At 49.0% G+C, this 9,805-nt stretch overlaps 1 protein-coding gene across 1 annotated transcript in view; it reads right to left on the minus strand.

Moving 5' to 3' along the window:
- gphnb (gephyrin b) overlaps positions 1-2,680 on the minus strand; it is a gene marked incomplete at its 3' end in the record, with an annotated part of 85,315 nt that extends 82,635 nt beyond the window's left edge. The window contains 1 exon segment of the mRNA XM_079753118.1: positions 2,602-2,680. Within this exon segment, the coding sequence (XP_079609244.1) occupies positions 2,602-2,665 (64 nt within the window). The 5' untranslated portion in view covers positions 2,666-2,680.
- Between the last annotated feature and the right edge of the window lie 7,125 nt (positions 2,681-9,805).

The raw sequence follows: 9,805 nt of genomic DNA on the forward strand, positions 1-9,805 counted from the left end.
CCTTGGAGCCACGATTAATTCCAACGGATTAGAATTCGAAAAGAATGAGAGTCTGGTTACGGTATAATAATCATAATGGTTATAATAATAATTAATCACATTCATATAGCGGTTTCGAAGACACCCAAAGCGCTTTACATAGTGTGTGTGTGTGTGTGTGTGTGTGTGTGTGTGTGTGTGTGTGTGTGTGTGTGTATGTGACTGAAATGACACCTCATCCACCACCAGTATGCAATGGACTCACTCTTTGACGTCTTGTTTGAGGTTGCCCTGATACCCCCCACCCCTCACCCAACTAGACAAACACACACAAGCAAACACCCCCTCCCCCACTTATGTATATTTTTCTTTTATCATATATGATAAATGTATTTCATCATTTGTGAATTGCCAACACTTTACACATCAACCTCAAACTGGAGTTCTACCACCTCATCATGAACACCATCATCGTCCATACATTTGGGAGAGTTAAAGGGAGGGGGGGGGTTGATTTGACTGAACTAACACGACGGAATAGAGCCCTCTCTACCAACCCCCCCCCCCCCCCCCCCCGAAAAAAAAAAGAAAGTGTACCTCCTCCGCCACGCTGATATTATAAAATGGGCGTAGCTCCAATCTGATGCCGCGAATGGACCGTAGTGGAAACAAGAGTACCGCACTGAGCTGTGACTGACGCGGGCTTTTCAGCACCACGGACAGCGCTCTCTGTCTACCCCCTCCCCTCTCCTCTCCCCCCTCCCCTCCTTTCCCTTACCTTTCTCTCGTCTCGCTCATTCTCTTCAGCTAGAAGTGGGGAGCTGGGGTATGGAGGGTTGGTGTGTGTGTGTGTGGGGGGGGAGAGTGGGGGAGGGGGGTAAGCGGGGTTTCCCTGGCAGATTTCAGGAGGAATCTACAGACACTCCTCCTCCCCATCCATCTATTGCCGAAACATGACCACCATATCCTCCTCCTCCTCCTCTCCTTTACTGCCGGATTTCCATTCAACGACGGGGCGGGGGGGGGGGATTTATCATGCGAAATCACCAACAACACGGCGCGGGTTTCATGACGTTGATTGACACCACAAGCCAACCTATCCCCGTGACATATTTATACTCAGAGGTACCTCTTGTAAATCCGTGGCATCGAGAGGGAAAGGGGGCTGGTGTGTGTATTTGTGTGTGTGTGTGTGTGTGTGTGTGTGTGTGTGTGTGTGTGTGTGTGGGGGGGGGGGGGGGGGGGGGGAGGGGGGTGGGGGGGGGGAGAGAGAAACTAGCTATAATATGCTCTCTGGATCCCGCTAGTGTTTTTCCCCCTCTGTTTCACGTAGTTTGCCGTCATGACAGCGTATACTTGTGTATTCTACCCCTATTTTGGGCGGACGGTCAGAACGGCGAACATGACAAAGCAATCCACAGCACAGCAAACTAAAATAGGCCACTAGCGAAAATAAAAAAAACTGCAACCCCGAGAACATACAGAACATACAGAGAAACAAGACAGCGGATTGAGGCAGGAGGATCGCGTGTGGAGGAGCGTCGTTTTGGTGAGACGGCAGTAATCGTCAAAGGATGCCTGCGTTTAGAGGAATGTCGTGTTTGTGTGTGTGTGTGTGTCTGTGTGTGCGCGCGCGCGCCAGTGCGTGTGTGCATATGCGCGCTTGTGTGTGCGCGAGTGTGTGTGTGTATGTGTATGTGTGTGTGTCTGATGATGACTACTTGCATTCTAGCCACGAAACCGAAGCCTCGCTGCTCACGTCTCGTCGTGTCATGTTAACTCGGCTCGGCTGCGATCGCCGCTGTCATTCACAAACAGGCGCGCGGGACGCGGTGCTAATAAACGATGCTGATGCTGGTCTGGACCGATCTTTTTTAGATTTCTTCCACTCTTTATTTTATAATTAGCCCGAGCAGCAGACGTCCGTCCATCGCTCTGAGGGCCAAAACATACGGCTCATCCTCAGCAGCTGTCGTGATCGCCACTTCAGAGAGCCAGTCTGTGGTCAGCTGGAGGTGTCACCGCTGTATGGATGGGTTCCATACCGGGTGTGGGGGGGCATCACCAGCGCTCAGGACCCTCTGCTGTCACCGTGCAGGGGTTTGGACCGGCACCAGATACCCAGATACATACAGTATGCATTATTCAATACACATCACTGTGCTCTGTTCAGAAGGGAGGGGGGGGGGGGGGGGAAGCGTGCCTACACCAAAAAAAAAAAAGCAACGACCATGAATGCAGACGAGGGGAGAGGACACCGCGAACGAATGCGAACGAATACTAATTCCGTGAGGATCATTGTGAAGGGGGATGGCGGGGTGGGTGTATATATATTTATATAAATGCTGGCGAGGGTTGCGACCGGTGACAGAGAAAAATATGTAAGACGTTAAAAGCCAGCAGCGTCGTCCTCCCGGCGCTGACAGGCGGTGAACTAGAACAGCAGAGATGGAGACGCGAACCCCACCGACATGTATGACGCTCGGGAGAGGATCCGAAGGCAAGAGACGAGCGAGTGGAAGAGACCCCCCAAAAAACTACACATCATGCACAATCGCCGCAGCAGCAGACACACACACATACACTACACAATGAGCCGATGGGGAAAGGGGTTGCGTTTACCTGTCAAGACTCCGACCCGGATTTGGTGGTCGTGGTTTGTTAAAATCATCCCGTCTGACGCCATGTTCAGCAGCGCTGTCGCCCGCACTGAGAGCTCGGCACGGCAGGGCCAAGAGCCGATCGCATCGAACTCTTGGAGAGGAAGGGAGGGGATGGGGAGAAGGAGGGGGGAGGAAGAGGAGGAGGAAAAAGGAGGAGGGAAATGATACAGCAACCGCTAAGGCGAGATAAGTAGAGAGTCGAGCGATCGGGACACCTATAGATAACGGGGCCGTGCGGCGCGCGGCTAAAAAAAAGGAAAGATTTTCTTGCGGGGGCTGTTTAAACCGTGCGCGTGCACACACACATGCACGTGCATAGATACGCGTGCACGTGCATAGATACGCGCGAACAAGGACACAAATATTCACCCCCGCGCGCGCGCGCGCACACACACACACACACACACACAGATATACACGCATACACGCAGGCGCGCACACACATACGCACACACACACACGCGTCGGTTGGCGGACTGCCAGGGTGTTGGTGGTAGTAGTGTGGATTCGAGATTAATTCTTATGGAGGCCGCTATTGATTTGCTGTGAAGTCTTTCACAGGGTTAGAGAGAACGTCTACCAGCGTCTCGACGACGACGTCAATCACCCCCGCCCCCCCCCACCCCCCACCTTCGCGCTACTCGTTTTGATGATGCGGCTCGAGGCACAGATGAGGCGTTCCGATGAAACCATCCTCTGAGATGAAAAGGTGCGCGCGGACGGCGGCTCTAGAGACGTCACGTGTCGAGTAGGTCTCTGTGCAGAGGCTTAAGAGAGGATCACAGTATGACCTGTAAAAATGCAATGCAACTCCATCCCGAGGCAACACAAAAAAAATTACCACTTCTATTTATAGAGCACACTGCAGGGTTCTATGGTGTATAATTCCTCGTTGTTTGTGCTCAAGGAATAAAGTATAGCTTCTCTCCCTTTTGTGGGGAATCTATAAATATATATCATTCATGAACACACGTGGCTCTCTACACGTGCAAAGCAACCAAATAAACCAACTAATCTCAGCATCTGGCAGATTAGTTGCAACTTCAATATATATACTTTTATACAGTATGGGCGTTACTTATATAGAGTTTGGGCGTAGAGTTTAATAATGCTCAAAGTATCCCCCCCCCCAGAGCATCATTAAATGGGTCTTCCCAGGGGTCATTGGAAGAGGATGGATTGGAGTCTATCCAGTGTATAGCAGGATTTACAATGCAAGAATGTTTTGCCTTGTTGTCAATGCTAATTGACAACAAGGGAGGCTTGTTCCTACCAGTACTGCCAGGAATACTGTGATCCATGGAGGGGACTGTTTATTTTATTATTGATCTTTTTAAATGCAACCACTGCCAACTTAGCTTGTCCAATGAAAACAAATAAAAGCTCATTCCTCACCATCCCTCCTATAGGCTGAGGGCCCTGGGAACCGAAACATATCTTCCCGCCTGCCTTCATGGTGTGGGGAAGCCCCTACCACAGTTGTTCGGGAAATGCAGTATGGGGGGGGGGGGGGGGGTGGAGCAGTTTGCTGCTCAGGCTCAGTTTGTGTGTATGTGTGTATTTCAGATGTGAATGTGTGCGTGTGTGTTATGCAACAGCAGAGAAAGTGCTGAAAGCCCCTGCTTGCTGCGCTGGTGTTGGGGGACTACAGTTGGATGTGTGTGTGTTTGTGTGTGTGTATGCATGCATGCACACACATGCATGTACACCATATGTGTATGTGTGCTCTTGCATGCATGCATGTCCACACATGTAAGCACACAGATATGTGTGTGTGTGTGTAGCATACACTCAAGCATATACATCTGACATGCATATGGGTTCAACTGCTCATTGCCGCATCTCTGATGTGCAAGCTTGCTGAGCATGGCTCATTTTATAGGTGAGCCAAGCCTTTGTAAGTCTCTCTTGCACAAACCTGTGTGGGTTTTACAGCTCGGAAAATGAGCAGATCAACGCAAACATAAACAAACATGCAATTTTGTGCACCTCAACATGATAAAAACATGACATGATGAGAACAATCCAACCTTGGTGATGTTGCACAGAATGACCAGAACAACTGTATTTTACTTAACATGTAACTCTTACTATTATGATCGTCATTGGCTTGACCCTTGTCTCCTTGTATGATACAAGGCCCCGGTTTGATGAGGGTGTTCGGCTCCCAGGAAATAGGAGCCTGGGTTAGGATCCCATTGTTGCAGTCTTTGGAGGCATCTTCCCCCTGTATTCCTATCCCCTACCTGCTCTTTATTGACTAATGTATGCGTTTTATATTCACATATAAGTCACTTTGATGTAAACATCAGTGGCTGAATGGTGGATGTATATCATCTGTAACGGTGATAATGACTTTGTTGTATTGATAGTTAAATATATACATTTACAGTGTAGTGTATTCATCAGTAATCCTTAATCAGCCTCATCATCTCCTCTGGTGACGTCTCAGAGGACTGTGAACAGATACTGGACGTTGAGGTTGTTTTTTTTAAAAGGGACACAACGATAACCTGTTCCACATGGCAACATAAGCAGGAAAGATTACCCAAAGAGCCCTAACGTTTAACATCCTGGGTCCAATGCTGGTCCTCATTCCTGCAAGTAAAAACATGAAGCAGGACAGGAGTAGTTAAATGCATGATAAACCATGCAGCTGTGCGTTTTACAGCTCTCCATCCAAATTAAACCCACAATCCTAGAATTGCCAAATTATTTTCCATATTTTCACGTGAATTAAATCTGCACTATGCACGTTTTCTCATTAGCAGCCTCTAGTGGCCTGAGTTGTAGTTACAGCTATATCATTTTCATACAATTTACCTCCGTCTGACATTTTTCCCACGGTGGGGGAGGGGAAAGGTGGACCAGAATTAAACAATGTATATAGATAGATTCACTAGATTATTTGACTTGTAGATGGGCAAGTTTCATTCTAGTTTCAGAAATCTATTTAAGCTGCAGAAGAAACATTTCGAAAGTGCAGGATTTTTTCCAGTTTTGAAAAAGAACATTTCTAAATATATTTATGCTTGTTAAATTACCAAACAGCATGCACAACATTTCCATAGAGATGGTCCAGAGAGGGATGGTGAGCCGTGATTGGCCGAGACCATCCGAGTACAGCGCCTGGGGGCAGTCGCAGGCAGTCCTCCAGAGATGTGGCTCACTGATAACAGCAGCGTGTCTCTTTTAATTAAGGTGGAGAAGAAAAAAATAATGATACATACATACATCAAGGAAAGGAAGACTTAACTACACCTGGGGCCAATCCTGCATTTCCACAGCAGAGCCGCTTCTCGACATGACTTGTTCACATCATACATGACCACACTTGGCCCTTTTTTCCATATTGGACTGAAGGAGGAAATGACTCCATCTTGATCCCTGATGGAGGCACACAGAGGATTGAAGGGGGTAAGGGGTGGGGGAAGGTGGAGGGGAAAGGCGTGATGGTGAGTGAGTGAGTGAGTGAGTGAGTGAGTGCGCGTGGTGCGTGCATGCAGGTGTGTGCAGATGTGTGCGTGTGTGTCTGCATGTGTGCATGCGTGCGTGTGTGTGCGCGTGTGGGCATGCATGCATATGTGTGCATTGACGTGCGTGTGTGTGTGTGTGTGTGTGTGTGTGTGTGTGTGCGTGTGCGTGTGTACATGCACGATCGCGTGTGTGAGTGCGCGTGTGTGCATGCATGCGTTTCCTTATGTGTGCGTGCGTGCGTGCGGGCGTAAGGCACGATGTGTGCAGGCTGCTCGGCCAGGCCTCCAACAGCAGCAGGGCGGAACATCGCCACGGGGCTCAGGAACCAGACCCATTACATCTGACACCGGATTCCTCTGCTCTGCTTTGCATTTAGGCAATTTGGACGCGCCTCCTCTACGGCTGGCCGGTGTCGCAGAGCAACGCTGCGCTACAACAGCTCCACCACCACCTCCACTATCTCAACCACCTCCACTACCTCAACCACCTCCACCCCCTCATCACCTCCATCACCTCCAGGGTAGGGGGGCGGGGGGGGGGGGGGGGGGGGGGGGGGGGGGAGGGGGGTTGGAGAGCAGGGGGAGGTAGGGGTAGAGAACCGGGACAGGGCGGAAACAGTGGCAGCCAGTGGCAGGGATCACTCCATGTTTAATGCAATGCTGTAATAAATAGTTGAACACGTGTATATATTGTATATCCTTGGACTGTCATCGGACTCTTTGGTATTAAGAGGGCACGATGAAATGCCTTTAATTAAGGATTCCAAACAATGATTAACCCGACCCCGACTAGAAAACAAACTTAGAACCTCCAACACAATCAAGCGCATAGAGAGAAATGTACGTAACGTGGACCGCTCAACAAGAACTCAAACATCGTTACTCAAACAACGTCGTTAGCTCGATGCTAGCCTGGCCTGCAATGGGACACAGGTCTGCCGAAACATCCACCCACCGCTCTCTCTATGGAGCCCTGTTTGTGGGGATGTTTCTGCTGTGAGGTTCGTGCATTGGCAGCCATGACCTCTGGCACGCCGTGTCTTCATGGACACCTCACCTCGTCGCATCCGAAACCGTTGTCGTGTGAGCGACGGATCTTTTTGTTTTACAGCACAGCCCCTGCTGACGAAATGGATCTTGACGGTCAGGACAATAGTGGGGGAAAAACTGCGCTCCAAATGGTCTGACCCTATTTTGCTCTAAACATCGCATCTGTAAAGCTTTAAAATATAATTAGCTTTGATTTCTATGTGCCAGTTCACAAAGATTCTTATTTATATATTGCAAAACATGAAAGATCATGGCTTCTCCAAGAGAGACTCACAGCAACACAAGCACCTTCTGCTCAAGCTAGCAGAAACCTTCCAGAAACTTCTACACCGCCCTTCTACATCTCACATCTAAGACCACCCTTTAGCCAATGGTTCTCCTAGGAACTACTTCATTCTGGATTTTTAGGGAGGTTTGAAAAGATACCCATACATTTGGTTTATTGCTTCTATCCTATACCTATAGCAATACGGAAAAAACTCTGCTGATAATTCGGTTTTCAACAAGAATTGTCGATACAGCTTTCAATTCCAATACTCTGAGTGGACATGTTTTCCCCTGTGTTTAACTGAATGAATAACCCTGATAACCAACAATGTACACGCTGACCCCTGCTTGAACTCATCTCATCGTCATCATCCTCAGCTCCACCGACAACAGAGAAGAGTTTCAAATGACTTTCAAGCTTCACTGCTTCCAGAGTCAGGAAATGACTGCGGTGAGTTCAGGTAGCTAATGCTGTTAGCATGCTGCTAGGGCCGAGCTGTCAAGGGAAGGGGTGGAGTGGTGCTAAAAAGAACGGGCGAGAGAGAGAGAGAGAGAGAGAGAGAGAGAGAGAGAGAGAGAGAGAGAGAGAGAGAGAAAGAGGGATAGGTTGGACTAGACAGGGCCTGGGAGCAGAGTCAGCAGCCCAGGATCAGTGGCATTGCCTGATTGGATCAGACATCCTCCTGCAGAGACCCCCCCCCCCAAACCCACCTCTCCTCCTCACCGACACACACACATACACACACACACCCATTAGAGCACGAGCACGTGTTCACAAAACGTGCAGGGGTTCACCAACACAACACTACGTGCATGGGCACGCAAACACGTGGTGATGCATATGTGCTCCTCATCACTTTCAAAGCCCGCCCACTCCCCAGACATCCCATTGGTCTATAGAGACCTTCAGAGACTCAGTGAATCAACCAACAAACTGGCTGGTTTGCTGGTTGGTTGTATAGCAGGCTGGTTGGCTGGCTGACTGTGTGTGTTCTGTCTCTCTCTCTCTCTCTCTCTCTCCCCCCCCCCCCCTCTCTCCCTGACATTGGTTGGCGGATGAAGCCCTCATCCTCCCAACAGACACACAACCCAGGCGGGACCATCTCGTCAGCGGGACCCCCCATACTACCCCATCAACCTCACGACCGCACGAATGTGAACACACACAGACACACACACACACACACAAACACAGACACACACATAGACAGGCACAACGGCAAACAAACGCACGCACACATTTTCACGCACACACAAACACATACACAAATGCAAACACACACACACACACACACACACACAGACACGCACGCCGGCGAACAAACGCACACACACACACACACACACAAACACATACAAGGGGGCCGATTGCACCGCGGGAGCCTTGACTCACTCTCTGGCCAGTCTGATAAATGAGCCGGCGATGCAGAAGGGATAAGAGGCTGAGGGTAGGGGCGGTTGGATGAGGGGGGGGTTCATGGCACGCAACCACCAAAAAAACACAAACACACACGCACAAAAACACACACAATTAATTCAGGAATCTCGCAGACATGCGGGGGCGTGCTTGGACAGAGTGCGAGACAGAGAGCGATTGCCAGCTGGTGGTTATGGCAGGCGAGGAGCGTGGCATTGTGGGAAGTGGTAGAGCAGAAGTGGTTTGGCTCCAGAGCGGTGCCAGAACGTATTAAGTGAGAGGAAACCCCTAAATGTGGTCAGTATAATCAGAGTTCCTTTAAAAATATAACCTCACCTTACTGGCCATGTGTTGGTGCATGTGTTGGGAGGATGAGACATATTTATGTTTAAATTATGAATAGCGTTTGAAAATGTATTATTAATATTGTATGTTTTAAGGAAACTGTTCACCCGGACAAATGTGGCCAACCGGTGTTCATGAACATAGACTTTATGACCTTGTTGGCTTGTTTCGATATTCAAGAAATCGAAAACTGTAACAAATTTGTAATCCAAAATATAATCCTAACATAACGTCCTCAGATCTAATAACATTCCACCTGCATTACGCTCACGCTCCAAGTGTTTGAGAATGTGTCCCTTGACGGTGGATGGGTCAGCTCTGAACATCATTTCACCTAGGCCATGTCCAGAAACACAATGTGAACTGCAACTAATAACCTGGATAACGCTTTTTGCGGCAACATTTTACTTTAAAGTAATAATGCTCGAACAGGTGTGCAAATCCCAAAACTCTAAGGAAAAGCAAGTGGTTCAAGTCTAGCCCAGGCTTTTACAGCAGACTATTTATGTCATCGGACAAACAGACAACACCTGCAGCACATCCTGTGATAACAGCACTCCCCGCCGCCAAAGCATGACAAGGAATTGTGACCATGGTGTTCAGGGAGC

Source organism: Pollachius pollachius (assembly GCF_949987615.1).
Source record: "Pollachius pollachius genome assembly, chromosome: 16".
NCBI classification, from domain to species: Eukaryota; Metazoa; Chordata; class Actinopteri; order Gadiformes; family Gadidae; genus Pollachius; species Pollachius pollachius.